General features: G+C 34.6%; 1 protein-coding gene across 1 annotated transcript; it reads left to right on the top strand.

The window, feature by feature from the left end:
• Positions 1-9,753: 9,753 nt before the first annotated feature.
• Positions 9,754-14,583, top strand: LOC139896780 (IQ domain-containing protein IQM6-like). Its single transcript, XM_071879416.1, has 9 exons — positions 9,754-9,970; positions 10,900-11,416; positions 11,629-11,743; positions 11,833-11,898; positions 11,999-12,087; positions 12,178-12,265; positions 12,903-13,142; positions 13,256-13,357; positions 13,666-14,583. The coding sequence occupies exons 2-9, from the start codon at positions 10,956-10,958 to the stop codon at positions 14,365-14,367; spliced, it is 1,863 nt and encodes a 620-aa protein (XP_071735517.1). The 5' UTR covers positions 9,754-9,970; positions 10,900-10,955; the 3' UTR covers positions 14,368-14,583.
• The last annotated feature ends 5,781 nt before the right edge of the window (positions 14,584-20,364 follow it).

Consider the following 20,364-nt stretch of genomic DNA (forward strand, 5'->3'; position numbering starts at 1 on the left):
AGTGAAATAGAGATTCGTCTTATCTTTTGACGTAGTAACGATTGGTTTCCGAAATTTAAGGAATAGAAAATCTTCATAATAAGATTTGATTCTTCGAAATTTAAGGAAATTATGATTTCCTTTGATTAAATGCGTAATCTGCCTCGATTGTTATGTCTGATATTTCGCTATAAATTAACTACTTCCGTTTCATTATTTTCACCACTCCTACATCTTCTTCCTCATTTCGTACTTCAAAAGATTGTGAAATGCTTCATCCAGTTCTGATTCTTGATATACTTTTAACTTTCATATCTGTCATTCTTCTTTTTCATCTACCACCAAAGGAAGTTATTTTCTTCTACTATTACCTTGGGGTTATAGTGTTTTTCATTCTCTCGTGTCTTTATATTGCTATACGCATTGATATACACGGTTTGTAATTTCGGGGTTGTTATCGGGCTTTATATTCTCCATTATATTTCGGAGCTTCATGCTTTCGCTTTCTCTTCTCGACCTTAAGTCAAGCGGATAATGGTCCAGAATTCGTAGGTATGAAGTTTCAGATGAACATAACTAATGTTCTAAGAAAGAAATGGTAATAGCACAATCTAACTTGTCAAATTACCAGAATACCTCAAAAAAAACCGAATCATTAAGAAAATATTTTCTTGATATTTTTAAAGATTATATAGAATGAAAGAGTTATGTAACATGGTTCATGATGAGGGTATGATATGTGAACCTTTATCACGTTCCATTAGAAACTCAGCATGACTTACTGTAATATAATCACGTTGATCAAGTGTCATTATATTATATTAACTCATGCTTCAATTCCCAACATTACTTCAAAACATTTATATTTTAAACTTGAAAGTTTCAGAATTTAGAAACTAAAATAGTTTCTTTTATGGTGTAACACAGATATCGTAAAGAGAAAATTGATTTTCGATAAGAATGATTATGAAATTATCTCCAGAAATATGGAGGATATTTATAATGAAAGATACGATGATATCTTAGAATTTCTAATATCAGAGGATGATGAAGAATATTGTCCGCAAGGGTTTAGATTCAGAAGCAAGGTATTCGTTAATGGCTTTAACAGATACTGAATCATTTGGATTCTTTGAAGACAGGTTTCGTCCTTGTGATTTATCCACAGCCTCTTTCATACTCTGCTCAATCTGTTTTCCAGTTCCAAACTTTCTCTTTTTCTCAGCTTTACCACCATACTATTCTTTATCATCAAACTTTTGACTGTTAAGGTCGTTTACAGTTTTTGCTGCTTCATCAACATTTTTCCAAAATTCGGAGAACTAGTTTCGTAGTTTGGGGTGTTTTTCGGAAACTTCACATTCGAAGTATGTAAGTCCAAGAGGTAGACGTTATATGTACACATATAACTGTTGACGTAGACGTGCTACAAGATTTCAAAATACTGATTGCTAATTCCTGATAGTTGGTATGGCAATTGCCGTTACAAGATGTGGATGAGTACATGATACGGTTTCAATGAGTATAAGGATTTTTTGGAAGGTCAAAGATCAATGAAGTTGTTGGTAAATTTACTGCTAATGTGGTGAAACATGAAAGGTTCCCCAGTAACAAAAACGTATATGCCAAAGTTACAAGTCTGAAAGGTCGTCATTGACTGGTTGAATGGTTGATAATACTGGATACTTTTGGAAAGGAATTGCAAGGTTATTTTCAGTAATAACAATGCTAAAGGATCTTTCACATTTTTGAAGTCAAAGTATAGCTTTGAAAGATGTAGAGATCTAAGAATGATGTCACCCATTAAATCTTGACTTGGATTCTGATCCGTCAATATCAGAATATGTAATTGAATTTGTATGGAAACGATTGTATATCGCTGTGAGCATAGTTAATAATTTTTGAATCAAAGTTGAAGAATGTACAGTGTAACATATTAATTGTGAACTTAAATATTTCCCGAGAATTACCTACCCGTTAAAGATTTCACAAGTAATATTTTGTACAAAAGAATTTTTATTACCGTCTTTATGAAAATATATGTATGTATATTTTCTTCAGATGTAATACAGATTTGATGAGTTAATATCATATTAAGCTCATTTGATTTTTGACTTGAATTAGAAATGAATAAAACATTAAAGATTTAATAATCTTTACGGAGTATTTCACTAATGTAATCAATACTCAGTTTTATTGATATTTTCTCAGTGAATCATGTTGGTGCTCATGGAACTCTTGCTAACTTCGCAAGGTACGAATGATGTTTTCTAGAAAGTTTCGAATACATCGAAGATGAAAGTATAAAATCAACCATATAATTGAATAATATACTTAGTTTATTATGAAATGGAATTCATTGAGTTGGAAACAGAGATTGTAGTTAACGATGGTTAAGTCATTAATGAAGTATGTACATCATATCATATTAGTAATATGAATTAACCGAGTAGTACCTACCAGTTAAGATTCACACGTAATAACTTGGTACGAAAAGATTTATTTTGATTTCAAAATTCATATATAATAAATATACATAAAATTTCTTTAGGGGAAATGAGTTAATTCTTCATCGGTTATTGTTGCTGGTATTTCTTGGTAACTACAGTGCGTATGACGTTGATGCTCGTGGAACAGATTGTGAAGTTGAGGTTTGCGATGCGGATGTTGTTGGTGGTGGTAATGGTACTGTTGGTGTTGTTGTCGGTGGTACTGTTGATGCCGGTGATGCTGCTGGTGCTTGTAACCTTTGCACCATATTCTCCAAAGCCACTACCCGAGCGCGAAGCTCGTTGACTTCTTCTACTACACCGGGATGATTGGCGGTTCGGACGAGCGGATGAATAAGATCCAGAATTTGAGAGAGTATATGATCATGATGAGATATTCTGGAGATGAGAGAGAAAATGGTATTACGAATAGGTTCGCCGGTAAGTGCTTCAGGTTCTTCGCCAAGAGGGCAATGTGGTGGATGGAAGGGATCGCCTTCTTCTTATCTCCAATAATTAAGTAGGCTACGAACCCATCCCCAATTCATCCAGAATAGATGATGGCTAATTGGTTGATCCATTCCAGTTACACTTTCTTCAGAGTTCAGGAGAATATCCATATCGGAATAGCTGTCGGAATTTAAGGAATTTGAACTAGATACGGGATCCATCTTGTATAATTAGATAGATGATTTTTGATATGAAATAGATTATAGAATTTAGTTTGGTATTCTTCAATACATAATTTACATATGTATATATAATACCAAATTTCATAAATCACGGAGAAATTTTCGGAAGATGTTAGGAAAAGTTTACAGTAACAGATACGCTAAGATATGAATTTTTGTCTATACACTATTTATGCAATCAATGCAGTAAAACGTGTCTAGACTTAAGAATGATAAGCATGTAATTTTCGACAAGAAATGATAAGCAAAACTTTTAACATGCAGACACAGTCGAAGTCCAGACTTACTAATGCATCTTAACAACTATCAGTTAGACACATTCATGCAAGACCTGGTTCGCTAGGACCAACGCTCTGATATCAACTGTGACGATCGCTCCAAATCCATATGGACGAACACGTCATTCATCGATTTCATTGCGAGGTATTTGACCTCTATATGATATGTTTTGTAAACATTGCATTCTTTTGAAAAGGCACACCATAAATAAATATTTAAATCAAAGGTTTTCGACATTTGATGATTTCTACATATAGACAATCACCGTAAATAATAGTTTACAATAGTACTTCCATTGACAATGCAGTCAAAATAAGATACACGGTGATGATTTGGTGAATGCAACGTTTCCTTGATAAACATGTCATGTAAGACTCCATGCACATAGCTTGTCTAACATATAAGCCAACAGCGGAAGACTCATAGGGAACCTGAGAATAAACATGCTAACAAGTGTCAACACAAAGGTTGGTGAGTTCATAGTTTTAATGTTTTGCATAATCTGTACATAAAGATGGATCACAAGATTTCAGTTGTTTCATCCAGAAACGTTTATCAAAATATTCTACAAGATTGAGCACCCTGGTAACTAAAATTTAACGTTATAATAAGTACCCCTGTTTTAACATACATGCAACCAACATGTACAATACACGCAAACCAACGTGTACTAAACTCAAATAGCATACGTCTGTTTTATAGTTCAGGCTAGGGTTTCTATACCTGGAACAGACGGGGATGTCAAGCCCTATGGATCCATATATAACTACTCGCGCCCACCAGTTCTTATAACCGGCAGTTACTAGTTACCAAAGCTAAGGGATTTTCGGTTCAAACTCGGTGTAGAATTTAGTATGTACTTGTATCCATTGCGTTTAAAATAAATTGCATGTATTCTCAGCCCAAAAATATTTAAAGTATTTAAAAAGGGAGCAAATGAAACTCACCTTAGCAGCACATAAGGTCATTCACCAAAATGAAACTCGGATTACCAAATAACCATAGATCTCAACCTAGAGAACATATGTTGGTCAATAAATGTTTATCAAGCTAGGTCAGGTCATAGTGTATCACAATCCTAATGCTCGAGATCGACATACAAAAGTTATCCAAAGTCGTTTCAAAAAGTCAATTTTGACAATAGTTCAACAAAACGAGACATACCCTATATAAGGATTCATTTACTCGGTTGGTAATATTCAAAAATCCAATTTATCAATCTTGCAAACAAGTTGTTTTAAATATTAATTGCAGATTCAAAAGCAATTCCAATTAACGTCAATCATAATTCAGTTGATCGTATATTTTAATCCGTTCATCGAAACTATTCGATATCTAAATGAAAAGTTATTGATTTTTCGCCAGCTTTCCAAAAACATGTATATCATATACCTTTTACCAGTAATATATGTATTTAATTCGTGAATCATTATAAACTGTTTAGCGACGAAATTTAGCATACAAGCATGTATAAATATATATACTAGAGCACTAGATATGGATACACAATTAATATATAAAAGATAAAATATGAGTGCTTACGTACCAATATTGAGATTTAATATTGTAGGAAATTACGTAGACGCAACAGAGATGATAAACACTAGGTTTGATTCACAAATATACCCCCGAATATTACCCATAACCTCTTTGACAATAACCCATAATTTCCTTAGCTCTAGCTTGCTCGAAAACCCGTTTCGAAATCATTTGGACATCCCTCCGTCGTGATATTATATATATATTATTATTTTTGTATCGTAAAAATAATAATACTAATACTATTAATAATAAGATTAATAATAATAATCTTAATATTAATAATAATAATAATAATAATAATAATAATAATAATAATAATAATAATAATAATAATAATAATAATTATTATTATTATAATTATAATAATTATAAATAATAAATTAAATAAATAACATAAGTAATACGGAGTAATATAAAGTGTGAGAAAACTGAACCAGAATCGTGCAATTTATAGAACTTTTTCTGAAAAAGCACCCCATGCGATCGCATGGGATTTGTGCTTCAAGGCCATGCGATCGCATGGCCCTCTGATCCAGTTCACAAACTTTTGTTTTCTTGTTTGTCGACATATTATTTAAATATATATAATATATTTAATTTATATAATTAATTATATATTATATTAAATGCATGTGCATAGTTGACCTGTAATTTTCGTTCTGATGACTCGTACGTTGTTACTCAACTTATGTCCCGGTTTCAGTTTCTCAAATGCATTTTCGTACACTTAGAAAACTTGCATTTTACGTTTAGTGACACGTACCTTTGTCAAAATATAGCCTTAAATTATCTATAAACTATATCACTCAAAGTATATCTTAATCTTTCGAGTGTTTTGGTCATTTACTTCTATAAATCATTGTCTCGTTATTTATTAATATAATAGTATTTATCAAACATTTCATAACCAAGTTAATATCTATTCTCAATATTTTTAAACACGTTTTAAAATATACGTCGCAAGTTATTCATACAATTAATATTCCAACTTATCATATATATTCAAATAAATATTTAAACCAATAAGTTTAATGTACGGTATTAAACAATTAATACATTGTTACGTTTTCAAGTTATAGTATATATATAAATGTATCTATATACATATAATTGTTCGCGAATTGTCAAGAACAACCGAAAGGTATTTGAATATATGAAAGTAGTTCAAAAATTTTGAGATTCAGTTTACAGACTTTGCTTATCGTGTCAGAAATGTTAATCATACAAAGATTAAGTTTAAATTTGGTCAGAAATTTCCGGGACATCACAACACCAAACCTGCACCTTGTTCCATATCGACCTTGCCACCGAACATGAGAAAAGAAGATGATCGACATATTTAATGTGATACTCGCAAATACAACATCTAATGCCATCGATCTCCATAACTTTCTCTGAGAAATTAAAATGCATAAGTATTCTATCAAAAGCTACTCTCCAAATAAAGATATTTATCTTGCGTGAAATTTTACACTATCAACTTTATTGTTTACTTTATACTTTTTAGTAAATTTATACTATCTACTTTATTTATTATCTATCTTAATATTTTGTTGAGTATTTAATATTATACATTATTATTATTATTATTATTATTATTATTATTATTATTATTATATGTATTATAATAAAAAGTAATTAAATCAAAAATTAGATAAAGTTGTGCCGTTGGTCCCTCTAGTTTGCTCAAAATTGCATATTTTGGCCTAAAATACTTTTTTCGACCGCGTTGGTCCCCATGGTTTGAAAACTGAACCCGCTTGGTCCCGCTCCCAAACGTCTGTTAAAAGTAATTCGTTAAGTCAACTATGTGTGAGGCACATAAAGGTATTTTCGTCCTTAGACATTTCAACGGTTTGAAATTGATAAGGTCAGCTTCTACCCTCATTGGACATTAACAACAATTCGTATAGATGTAAATACAAATAATTGTCGGTTTTTTAAAGATATCTTTATAAGTGTTAGGAGTCATCTCACCCCTATGATTTGAGTAAATAGTGGAGTAATATTTTGTAGCTATTTGAGTTACATACATCTGAGTTTTTTAAATCAATTAAATCGGAGTCTGTATGAAAAAATAAAATATAATCAGAATGTTGAAGATTTGCATAAACATTTTACTACTCTGTAAGAGTCATAAGGTTCAAACCTCACTAGCAGCATATAAGAAGGTGCCATGTAAAAAAGTTAAAAACGTATTTTAATAACTCAGTTAGGTCACATATATATATGAATAAAAATAATTTACTTTCTTGAATAATATGAACAATAAAAATTTTATTTATTTTTATAATCATTCACTAATTCAGGTTTAGTCTACAAAATTTTTTTCGAACCTTGTCACTAACTCTAAATCACATTTCTTCTATGTCATATTAATAGTTCACTATTCTTTTTCTTCCATTTCATATTAATAATTCGTTATTCTTTTTTATATCCCAATTTAATAGTTTAATAAATGAAAATAATTTCTTTTATGCACTTATTTTATGTACATAAAACAAGAATGAAGGAAAAAGTAAAAAATAAAACTGTAAAGTTAACAACAAAAAAAAAAAAAAAACATTGTGGTTATGACATTTCCTAAACTAGGCATTTCTTCGAAAAGCTATTTAATTGTGGCGGAAAAAATATACCGTATCATTTCATTATATACAAAAGTACTAATTTAAACACTCAATCGTTAACCTAATATAATACTCCCTAGTAGAATTAGAAAAATAAAACTTGGCATATTATATAGATATTGTAAAATGTAGATGTTGATTGCATGACATTATCCAAATAATATATTTGTACTCAAGGTTGAAAAAAACGTGAGACATAGTCGAGACGATGGTCACCTTATAATGTCAAGACGGGGACGAGACTGACGTTGACTTATACACACACACACACACACACACACACACACATATTTTATAACCAAAATTTGTTCGTTAACGGTTTGTACTTATAATTGCTATTCTCATTAATATAATAGAAAAACATAACACTAAACTACGTAAATGTTAATCGATTTGGCTGACTTTTGACCAGTTTTAACCAAATTTACCGGCGTTGACCCGACATTCTCCGTCATTGACCCGACTTTTGACCATTCACCGATTTATTAAAAGACGGATTCGGGCTAGTCATCAAAACGCCACAACGGGTGTCGCAACGCAGGTCGTTTACAACATTGTTTGTACTTGTAATCTTCTATAGTTTCTATTAAAATCCTAAAATGATGATGTCATTATTAGACTATTTCCTTTGTTAAGAAAAAATCAAAAATAAAAAGAAAAAAATCTAAGCCATCTTGATGATGTCATTAACATTAATTAAATATTTTATTATTTATTTAGGGGGTTTTATCATATATACCCTTCTTAACTTTAATAATAACATATTTACCCAATTAAATATGATTATATCATATGAGCCCATTTTAAACATATAAACTTATCATATTTACTCATTTATTCAATCTTAATGTGATACGTCTTTATGGCCTAATTTTTTAAATTTTTTTAGCGGAAATTATTCATGTTTGCTTTTTTTTCTTCTCCGAGCTATGTACTATGATATTAACTACCATAATCGATACATGTTAATCAACTAATTCTCCTCAACGGTATAAAGCTATTATAAGGTGAGAATATATAATGTGATCACTATTAGTTATCTTTATATATCTTTAGACTTTAGCTGACTAAATTTTTTTTTATTGTTGTTAATTTCTCTTAATTGATAGGCTACGGATACTATAAATCACGTTTCGTCAAAAAATGATATGTATATCTAACTAATTACAATTGTTTACTTCTTTTGCTCACATCACCAGTAGCACTTCAGTTATTGTTTTGACCAACAATATGATGAGATAACAATACTGATTTACATACATATACAACGATATTACTACAATAATGAAAATGATAATGATTCACCTTTCTATTTTGGATTGTCCCATTTCAAGTATCTACTTGATATTTCAATCAATCAGAGGAGGTTATTCTAGAGAGAGAAGATTTCTGATTGGTGGAGAATGAAGTTAGTGAAATTTCCTAAAACTTTGTGTAAAAACTAACTGGATGCTTGTAGTCGGACTGAGGGAGTATTATTATATTATTATTATTATTATTATTCAAATATATGTTTTCTTTACGGGATTAATTATGTTACATATGTATGCGAAATACATGTCTTAATAAAATGTTGTAATGTAAATTTTATGATATGAAAAATAATAATTGTGATCAAAATTGAAAGTAAGTGGTGGGAGAATAAATGTAGTTCATTTATTCTGACTAAGTTAAATATATCAATATGTTTGTAAATACAATGACAAGTTTCTTAGTCGTAATATGTGGTTCCACGAGTCATTAAACTAAAAGCCTTTAGCATTTACGTTCACTTAATACAAAAAAACATCGTTAAACTGTTTTATTTAAACAAACCCGTGATTCCACGGGTCATTTCACTAGTACTTTAATAAAGGTAAATTTGCTATGGAAAAAAAGATATAAATATGTGTTGGCAATATAAATAAATATAAATATAAATATTAAAAATGCATTTATATTTATATTTATATTTATAATAAATGAGGGACGGTGGGGTAAAAAGTTCTTCATCTTCTTTCTGTGTTGTTGATGGTCTTTCTGGTCTGAAGGAAGTTTCCTCACTAGATGTACTGGTCAGTTAAGCCACTCTGTATCTATCGTCTGTATGTATATATATATAATTATATATATATTGACCTTCGTTTTACCTACCGATTACATTCTCACATTGCTCAAAATCTTCAAGCTACAAACCCCAATTTCCACACACACTTCACGTGTTGTATGTGAGAGAGAAACCCCTATCTCTATATTTGTTACAGCTGCAATCTTGAGATTCTCATTCTGTTTTTTTGAATATATTTTGAATCTTTTTTGTGTATACTCCACATTGGTACTCTATTTTAATCTTTATCTTGGCTGGAAACTTACTTGATTGGAGGTAATAATCATTCATTCATATATGTTATGTTTTTATGTATTAACATAATTACAAATGCTTGTATGTAACTAGGATATTTATATGCTATTAATTGGCTAGGTTATCGTTTTTGCTCAAATCTTGAAATGGGTTTTGTTGCTTTTGATTATATTGTTTATGGGGTGCCTTAAAGTTTGATGCTTTCTACTGGATGCTGCTTGTTGTGTGATCAAAAAGAGTGAGTGTGTGTGTGTGTGTGTGTGTGTGTGTGTCATTCTTGTGTTGGTGGTTTATATCTCATAAGTAAATAATTAATAAATCAGTTATGTTTCTTCTGATATTTATCTTGATAATAACTGGCCTCAAATTTGATGTTTTTTTGTGGTGAGCTTGGGGTTTATGGATTAAGTGTTTGAGTGGTTTACATTGATTTCTGGCAAAATATAAAGGAACTTCATATTGGATTTTGGATATTTTGCGAATATATATTTGTTGATCCATATGCTTTGGTTGTATTATACTACATTTTAATACATATGTGATATAAATATATATAACTTTAGCTCTGTAATATGTGTGTGTGATATTTGATCGTGATCATTAGCTTAGTTTATTGGCTTATGAGCTAATTAGAATTTGAAAAGGTAGATAATCTACTAATTTAGTACTACCAACTTGAGCTTATAGACTTAAATAAGCCAAAAACCGAGGCTTGTAGTCCAATAAGCTGTTGAAACGAAGCTTATTGGCCTTTTAAAATTTCAAAAAGCTCATAGGCCAGAAAATATGCTTAACCGAATACTTATTTGATTTTAATTCAAGATTACAAATGTTGCAATAGTCGTTCTAACTAGGCACTTTCCAAACAATCCCTTAGTGCATGATGTTTCAAATGACGAGTATATTTATCGTTTGGTTCTTCACTAACGTTATCTTATTCAATTTACAAGGTTGACGAAAAGATCAAGCTCCAGAAACGTACCTAAACCTCGTTATATTACTGCAAATGGGGCTGTCTTTTTCATTGCCATACGAAAATGTGAATGACCTTGATGATCGCATCGAATCTGTAATATCGAAATCATTAAATATCAAAGAAAACGATGTGAGGACGGTGTTAAGATCATTCAGTTTTGATGATTGTCATCTTTCTAAGCTCGCAAAGATGAGATCATTTAGTTCCAATAGGATGATACTACGAGGGTCTTTAAGCTTTAACGAAAGGGTCGAATCTAAAGCACGTGTACCCCAGCCACCCGTAAAGACCCCCATAAGTCCATTGCCAGAACCTAATATAAAAAGGGTTGAATCGATAGTATCTGAGCTGAAAACACAGGGGCCTGAGTCACCTTCGGCTAAGCCAGTCATGAACCGTGATCTGGCTGCAGTGAAGCTGCAGAAAACCTATAAAAGTTTTCGAACTAGAAGACAGCTGGCTGATTGTGCAGTCATGGTTGAGCAAAGTTGGTTAGTATTCACTCTTCACATGAATTTGGTTATCTGCTAGAGATGGCAATTTCGACCCATTTACTAATGAATGGGTTGACTTGTTTTGTTATCTATATCATACAACCGCCCATCTTGCCGCCTTCGATGTTTAAACATTTGTTACATACTTACATGTCCTTACAACACTAGTTTTATTATCATGTTTCTAAATTTCATCATCTATTATGTAGGTGGAAGCTTTTGGATTTTGCGCAGTTAAAATGCAGCTCGGTTTCATTCTTTGAAGTCGAGAAACCAGAAACTGCTGTTTCACGTTGGTCTAGAGCACGAACCCGAGCCGCTAAGGTACAGTTTTCGTCAGAAAGTAGATATATATCACAACAAACCCGGTTTTCTGTATCGCTGAACTTTTAAGTTGATTTCTCACATGGCAGGTGGGGAAAGGCTTGTCGAAAAATGAAAAGGCTCGTAAACTTGCCTTACAACATTGGCTTGAAGCAGTAAGTCTTACAGTAATATATAACCGACAGAATTTACTTATAGAACGATGCTTTGTTGTTGATTATATATAGTGACTTATCTTTTTTAACACTGTAACAGATTGATCCTCGACATCGATATGGTCATAATCTTCAATTTTATTATGCAAAATGGCTTGTCTGCGAAAGTAGACAACCGTTTTTCTATTGGTAAGGTTAAATGCACTTAGATAAAGTATGAAGTTTTAAACTTTAAACATACCCCAGATGACTATATTCATATTGCTGATGTCGTCTCAGGCTCGACATAGGGGAAGGAAAAGAGGTGAATCTTGAAAGATGCCCGCGACCAAAGCTTCTTCAACAATGCATCAAGTACCTTGGGCCTGTGAGTTCTTGAAATTTTGTTCCACAATTATATATTAGATGCGGAAATTTCAACAAATTTACTTAAACGAGTCTTTTTCGGTTGTTTGGTGCATTTGATTACCTCTTAATTGAATGGTTAAATGTTGAACCACGACGTGTTTGTTTTTGACCTCTGAATGAAATATGGTGCTCAGTGGTTCAGCATTTAGTGCTAAACCATTTAGGGTCTTTCTTAACCATTAAACACATACTTTTTATGCAACATCCTCTTTAAATTATATTAATAAAGATACTTATTAGACAACTATATTGTTTTTTTTTATTCATGCAAAAGGTTAATAAGGTAATTTTACATCATTCACATTGATCATTCAAAATGATTATCAAACATGTTATTGTCATTAAGAACAAATTTCATTCATTCAGAACCTATGAATCATTCAGCGCTTAGTCATTCAGTTTTATCAAACGCACCCTAAAAGTCACCAAACTCCTCTTTAAGGCATAACGCATCTTGAATCATTTTATTTAAGAATTATGATTTTTGTTGTAATAACAACTTGATACATTCGCCAATTATTAATATTATTCTTAGATATGAAAAAGTATTTGAATTTCATGAAAATAATACTCAAGCATACGTTTTTTACTTACAGACAGAAAGGGAGGAGTATGAAGTTATAGTGGAAGACGGGAAATTCATGTACAAACTGAGCAAGACGATAATTGATACAACGGGAGGACCGAAGGACACCAAGTGGATATTTGTGCTTAGCACTTCAATGGTTTTGTATATCGGGACAAAACAGAAAGGCAAATTTCAACATTCGAGTTTTCTAGCTGGTGGAGCTACAATATCTGCTGGTCGATTGGTGATCATAGATGGTATACTGAAGGTATGCGTTTATAAATTAACTATTATAACTGGCCTGATGATAACATTTAAAATGTTTTACAAAAAAACGTAATCTTGCAGTGAGTGATATTTATCTTATGTTAAATTTGGCAGGCTGTTTGGCCTCATAGCGGACATTATCTCCCAACAGAAGAAAATTTCGATGCTTTCATATCGTTCCTTGAGCAACACCATGTTGATCTCGATGCAGTCAAGGTACGATAATCAAGGATTATTATAAATAATTTAGTGAATTATCTCTTAATAACTGTAAAAGATATGTGTCTGACCAAAATGACTCACTGGCCAATTGAAAAAAAAAAAAATTGTTAACGACATCCTTTAGGGCTGTCGTTACTTACTGAATGGAAAACGACACCTTTTAAATTGTACAATTATTTAATGCACGTTAACGACAACAAGGCTGTCGTTAGCAAAATTCTTCAAAAAAATGGTAAAAAGTAAAATCTCATTATTTTCGGCAGTTTTGACCGAAGTGAAATTTGAATGTTGTACATTTGCAGAAAAGCCCAGATGATGAAGACGAAATGTCTTTCGGAGTGGCGGGATTCGGCATGCGAAATAGTGTATCGGAGCCTATTATATTTGGAGGTACAGTCGAAACGAACACCAAAATCTACCAGAGGAAGAACTCGAGAAACGATCGACGTACAAAAAGTCTGCGATTATCGAGCGATTTAAAGTCAAAGATAACCACACTCGAAATCCCTAAAAATGATAATGCTATTTCCGCATTCCAGAAAAAAGCTCAAGAACCTGAACTTAAATTTGAATCCGAACCCGAGTCTGACTCTGATACCAGCACCGATTACGATACAGCAGAGGAGTTTTTATCTGATTTCGAACTTATGGTTTCCAAAAGGAATCTATTTGATTACGGTGAAGAAGAAGCTTACGAAGAACGGGTCCCACAAGAGAAGATCATGAAGAGGATAAACTCACATAAAGAAAACAAGTCATTTCAGTTAGCTGAGCAACTTAGTTTTAAGTGGACAACGGGTGTTGGGCCCCGTATCGGGTGTGTCCGTGATTACCCTGTGGAGCTACAAAATCGAGCTATGGAAGAAATGTGTTTGTCACCAAGAAGTAGTTGTGTGTCTCCTCGAAAATTTGGTTTTACGAACGCTAGTATGTATCAAGAAACAAGTAGTCCATCGAAAAGAAAGCTCGAAAAAAGCTCGTTATACCCGGGGAATCAGTCTTGAAATGAGAATGGATTTAACATAAAGCTTGGTGGTTTTTAGAAAAAAAAAAAAATAAAAAAAAATACTAGGTAGTATATGTTGGAAGTATTGTTTTGTTGTAATATCATGTTTGTGTTGCTAAAAGTAGCAACACTATCACTATGTAATGAATCTTGGAATTAAATGGAGATTTCAAGAAAATTTTGTAACTACTTTCCATTTAAATGGCAATAAAATACCACCTGATCGTCTACTTTTCAACAACGACGAAGCTTAGTGACGGTAGGGAGGGGTTTTGGCAACCCAACAATAATGAAATTTGTAAATCTGTAACTCTTTGAGTTAAAGTATTTTAAAATCAACTAAATCGAAGTCCGTATGAGAAAGATATGTTAAAAACGATGACAACTCGCAAATTCAGCCACCATTTACCATTTTTTTTTTTTTGAAAGGCAAGTAAAATTTATATTCACACAAAGAGTACAAGGTTGTCAAAGTGACAACTTACTACAACGAGAGTCTGAAAGTCTAGCCACTACACGAAATGCAACAAGAATAATTACACTCAAAACGGTTTTGTAAACCAAGTATGCCAATCTATACACAAAGTTTTATGTCTTCGCGAGATCCAATCGAAGGATAAGGCTTGAACTTCCATAAGTAAAGTAGGAACCGTCGAGACCTTATTCTTGAAAACTTTTGCATTGCAACATCTCCAAATCAAGTAACAAACAATCCAACACACCGCTTGCCAAACCAAACGATTACTATCACAAGCCGTCGATCCAAATGTACCTAGGAAGATGTCGTCGTAACCGAAGATCGACGAACTATATCCCCACCACTGAAGCACTTTAGCCCATACATCTTTCGCGAATTGACAAGAAAAAAGAATGTGTTTTACCGACTCGAGATCCCCGTCACAAGCCGGGCACCTCAAGCTATGCAAGTCAATACCCCTTTTGTCTAGTTCCACTCTTACCGGCAATCGACCCCTTCTAGCGCGCCAAACGAAAATTTCTACTTTTTTAGGAACCAAACGGTTCTGTAAAGACTCGATGCTATGAAGTTCCCGAGGTAACACACTGTTGTCGATTAGCTTGGAAAGTTTCTTAACCGAGTAACCTTTGATCTCATCTAGCGTCCATTTCCACCCGTCCATTTTGCTACGGTCCAAAGAGACAGTCTGCAGCAACCTGCACAGTTCGCTGAATTCGGCTGCAGTACGCCCCGATGGCTCACGAATCCATGACCAACAATATTCTGACCCGTCCAAATCGCCACCCAGGATATCTTTCACACTTGCTTCTTTGTTTCCTTCCAATCTATAAAGCCTGTTGAACCTACTTTTGAAGCATTGACTGCCGATCCAAATGTCGTCCCAAAACAATGTATTTGCCCCATCCCCAATTGATCGAGAGAATGAACTAGAGAAAGGGATCCCTAGATCATCCACACATTTCCCTGCAAAACAAATAGATGACCAAAGACCAGTGTTCGAGGAACGAGCAAGCTCATCACCAAACACAAGTCCACCGTTAGAACCATAGATGCTACGAATCACGTTCGACCATAGAGTGTTGGTTTCGGTTTTGAACCTCCACCACCACTTACTAAGTAGAGCGAGATTTTTACATTTAAGTGACATAATATTTAACCCTCCTTCTTCGTGAGGAAGAAGGATGGTTTCCCATTTAACCCAAGCCATTTTAGAGTTACAACCCGACCCGCCCCAAAAAAAAAATCGTCTCACACTCTCTAAATGTTTAAGCACACAAGGCGGGGCCCGAAAAAGCGAGAAGTAGTAAAGAGGCAAATTAGAAAGAACCGATTTAACAAGAGTTAGACGGCCACCGAATGACACCATTTTAGCCCTCCATTCCACTAACCGTTTGTTGAATTTCTCGATAACCGGCGACCAATCCCCTAACTTCTTCATCTTACAACCCACGGGGAGACCCAAATACATGAACGGTAAATTACCCGCTTGACAAGAACACCAAGAAGCCATGTCCTCCACTAAGGTTCTATCAATACCAACTCCGTAGAGCATGCTCTTGTTGTAGTTAACTTTAAGACCGGAAGCCCTTTCGAAACATTCCAATAAATACATAAGGTTACGTGCGTTGCGCTTACTCCATTCCCCGAAGAAGATAGTATCATCCGCATATTGCAAGTGAGAAACAACCACCTTATCTCGACCCACCTCCACACCCTTGTAAAGACCTTTATCCACCGCTATTCTCGTTAGAATGTTAAGTCCTTCCGCCGCTAGAATAAATAAGAAAGGAGATAACGGGTCACCCTGTCTAACCCCTCTTCTTAGTCTAAATTCCCGAGAAGGAGAACCATTAATTAAAATGGAGATGGAGGCCGACTCTAGACACGATAAAATCCATTTACGCCATTTAAACCCAAAACCCATACAACACATGATCTCCAAGAGATACTTCCAATTAAGGGAGTCAAATGCTTTTTCGAAGTCCACTTTAAAAATTAAACCATGATTTTTGTTACGTTTGAGATCATCAACAACTTCATTCGCGACAAGCACACTATCAAGAATGAATCTTCCCTCCAGAAACGCACTTTGTTCCGATCCGATGAGTCTAGGGAACACCCGCCTAAGTCTAAGAGATAGCATTTTTGCGATGATCTTATAATAGCTACCAATGAGACTTATCGGGCGGTAATCGCCAAAGGAAAGAGGGTCGGATTTTTTAGGGATAAGGGACACAAACGAAGCGTTGCATCCTTTAGAAAACTCCCCATTAACCCAAAACCAATTAATAGCCTCGATTAGATCGCCTTTCACAATGTTCCAATATTTTTTAAAGAATCCCAAGTTGAAACCGTCCGGCCCGGGGGCTTTCGAGCTGCCACAACCTTTAATCGATTCCCAAATTTCAATCTCAGAGAAAGGTAATTCAAGATCCCTAGCTTCCTGATCAGAAATAGTCGCATACGATAAGCCCTCTAGACTTGGACGATCATGACTTACCTCGCTGAATAACTTTTCGAATTGAAAAGCTGCTGATTCTTTGATGATAACCGGGTCCGTACACCAAGCTCCATTGACCGAAATACCTCTGATGTTGGATTTATTATACTTTCTACGCAAAGAGTTATGAAAATATTTCGAATTCTCATCGCCCTCCGTTATCCATCGCACTCTAGCTTTTTGTTTTAACATCCCGGATTTTAATTTCTCTTTATCTAACCATATTTTCCTGGACTTCATCCAGTTACCATGCTCAACCGAATCTAACAGTCCCAATTCTGCCTTGCGCTCGAGATCCGTAGCCTCCTGCTTTGCAATTTCAATTTCAGTATCTAAACTACCAAATTGAGATCGACTCCAAGTTTTGAGGGACTCTTTAAGTCTCTTCAACTTATTACGAAAAACGCAGTCCTTCCGGATCCCCGCCAACGGAGCCGCCTAAGAGTCAGCTATGACTTGATCGACTCCATCCATCAAAAACCAATCATCGAATATTTTGAAAGGCTTAGGACCAAAATTTATTTCCCCATCCGAAAGTATAATAGGACAATGGTCGGAAGTCATTCTATCAAGGGCGTTCACTTTTAAATCCGACCATAACTCAAGAAAGTCACCGGACACAAGAAACCTATCTAGTTTACTCATTTTAACACCATCATTGCTGACTCTAGTAAATTTCCTTCCACCCATCGGAATATCCACGAGCATGTTTTGATTGATGAACTCGTTAAACATTTTTGCCCGTCTCTCAAAGAATTCACAGTTTAATCTTTCTGAACTATCTCTTACCTCGTTGAAATCCCCACAAATTACCCATGATACTCCACTAATAGTTAAAATGCTGTTGAACGAATCCCACATATTCCTTTTACTATCGTCATCATGCGGCCCGTATACGTTAACAATAATCGATTCCTTACCGGAATCCTTCCAAGTACCCCGAATAGCCACAAAGAATTCACTTATATGTTCCCCACTGACATCAAATACGTTTTTATCCCAAATAACAAGTTGCCCACCCGACTTACCTATCATTTCTTTTTGCACGTACCCACAATCATTAGATCCCTAACGGCCGAAAACCCAATTATCCCTAACCCTATGACATTTAGTTTCTTGAAGAACAACAATGGATGGTTTCTCTGCAATGAATAATTTTCTAACCTCCCCGAACTTGCTCTCTTTCCCTGACCCGAACCCTCGAACATTTAAAGAAATAATCTTCATTTAGACCCGATAATACGAAAATAGGGGGTAGGAAATCTTACTGAGAGACCTTGGTCCATTTTAGACCAAGGTTCGTGCCAAATTCTTCAACACCGAGGCTGCTATCCGAAATTAATTGTTTTAACTCTTCATTCCTGCAATTACGAGAAGAAGAGGAAGATTTACCTTTAACAACCGTTTTTGGAACAACAGGACCTTTCGATTTTCGAACTTTGTTGATCCCATCTGCACACTTGGTTCCATCCTTGTCTACAGGCCTTTTTCTCCTCCTGTTAATTTTGTTGGCGTATAATAATTTCGAAGATGCCTTCAAATTACCAGCGGAATTCCAGCAATTATTCGAAGAGTCAGACTGATACACCTTCGTCTTTTTCTTGTTTCTCAAAATTGGAACCTGAACAGATAAAGAGTTAGCCGATTCATGAAAACTATCGATCTTTAAAACAGGAACACTCGAAGGCCCAATAGGCCCAACATCATTTGGACCGCAAGTCATTTTATTTCCAAACATTGGGCTTGTATCCTCAATATCTTCAGAAGAACAATCTGTTTTGCCCAAGTCTTCAATTTCGACCTCTTCATTAAAGATCATTGGGCCATTGTCTAAATTGGGCCCATTTACCCCAACAGGATTACTTGGGCCTGCTAAATTCGGAATCTGTTTGGAAGGGGAATGAACAGGCGTGCCAGACATCTCTGCAATTACATCCACGTTGCCCAAAACATTGGGAAACTTCATGTTGGCAGCCCTAGGAGATGTACGCATGACCTCCAACCTATCACCATTATCAAAGGCGGTCCTTGTTGATAATTTTTCTTTTCCCAACAAATCATCATTATCTTTGATATTTTTAAAGAGCTGTTTGATGCCCAGGCAAGTTGACCCGTCATCTTCCACCGGAGAAGAAGGACCACGACGGCAGTGGTCAGGTCTGAGTTCACCGTCCTCCAACTCGTCATCACTCTCATCAGAATAAGTATTGGCAATATCATCCGAACCCGAACCATAATCCCAATCAGACATGTTATTGACTTCAAGATCCAATTCAATTCTTTCAGTTGATTCAATTATGTTAACAAATTTACAAACCGACCCAGCAACTAGTTTAACCAAACCGTATATATGCTCATCTTCCCACGTGTGAATTAATACTTTCCCAGAAACAAGATTCTGTTTACCATGAATGATGTTACAATTTTTGAAATCCAAGGCTTGCCCCCACCAGTTTGCAATTGAATCGAAAGTTTTAATGTTCCAGTATTTGAAAGGAACACCAATAATATCCACCCACACCAGCCTTCCAGGGTTGAGATATTCACCATCCCAAGTTATTAGGGATTTGAAGCATTTACCCAACAACTTAATAGAACCCTCCATGACATTTTTTGCAGTGATTGGATTGTCACAAATAAGTAACACGGATAGCCCACCAATGTATTTGAGATGGACACCATCAAACCCGTTTGCCTCTACCAGAGTTGTGATAAGATTGAGAGAACCGATGCTTTTCAATTCCCCCAGAATAACCCGATCCTCCATGTTGTTGAAGGAGGTATTGTTTTCAACGTCCACAACTCTGGCCTTCTCCACCTCTCTTAAAAGCTTCCGTTCCCAGCTTTTCTTTAGGAGTTTAACTCTTAAATCATCTTTAAAGCGGTCATCATGGTGTCGTCTGTTGTGAATACGAGCACCAAAGATGGAACTCCTGTGTCTCGGCCCGTAAACTTCATGCAATTCTGGAAATTCATCACCCAGTGTAGGATGAACAGCATTCCCAGGAGGGTTATGT

The sequence above is a fragment of the Rutidosis leptorrhynchoides genome, chromosome 3 (genome assembly GCF_046630445.1).
Source record: "Rutidosis leptorrhynchoides isolate AG116_Rl617_1_P2 chromosome 3, CSIRO_AGI_Rlap_v1, whole genome shotgun sequence".
NCBI lineage: Eukaryota > Viridiplantae > Streptophyta > Magnoliopsida > Asterales > Asteraceae > Rutidosis > Rutidosis leptorrhynchoides.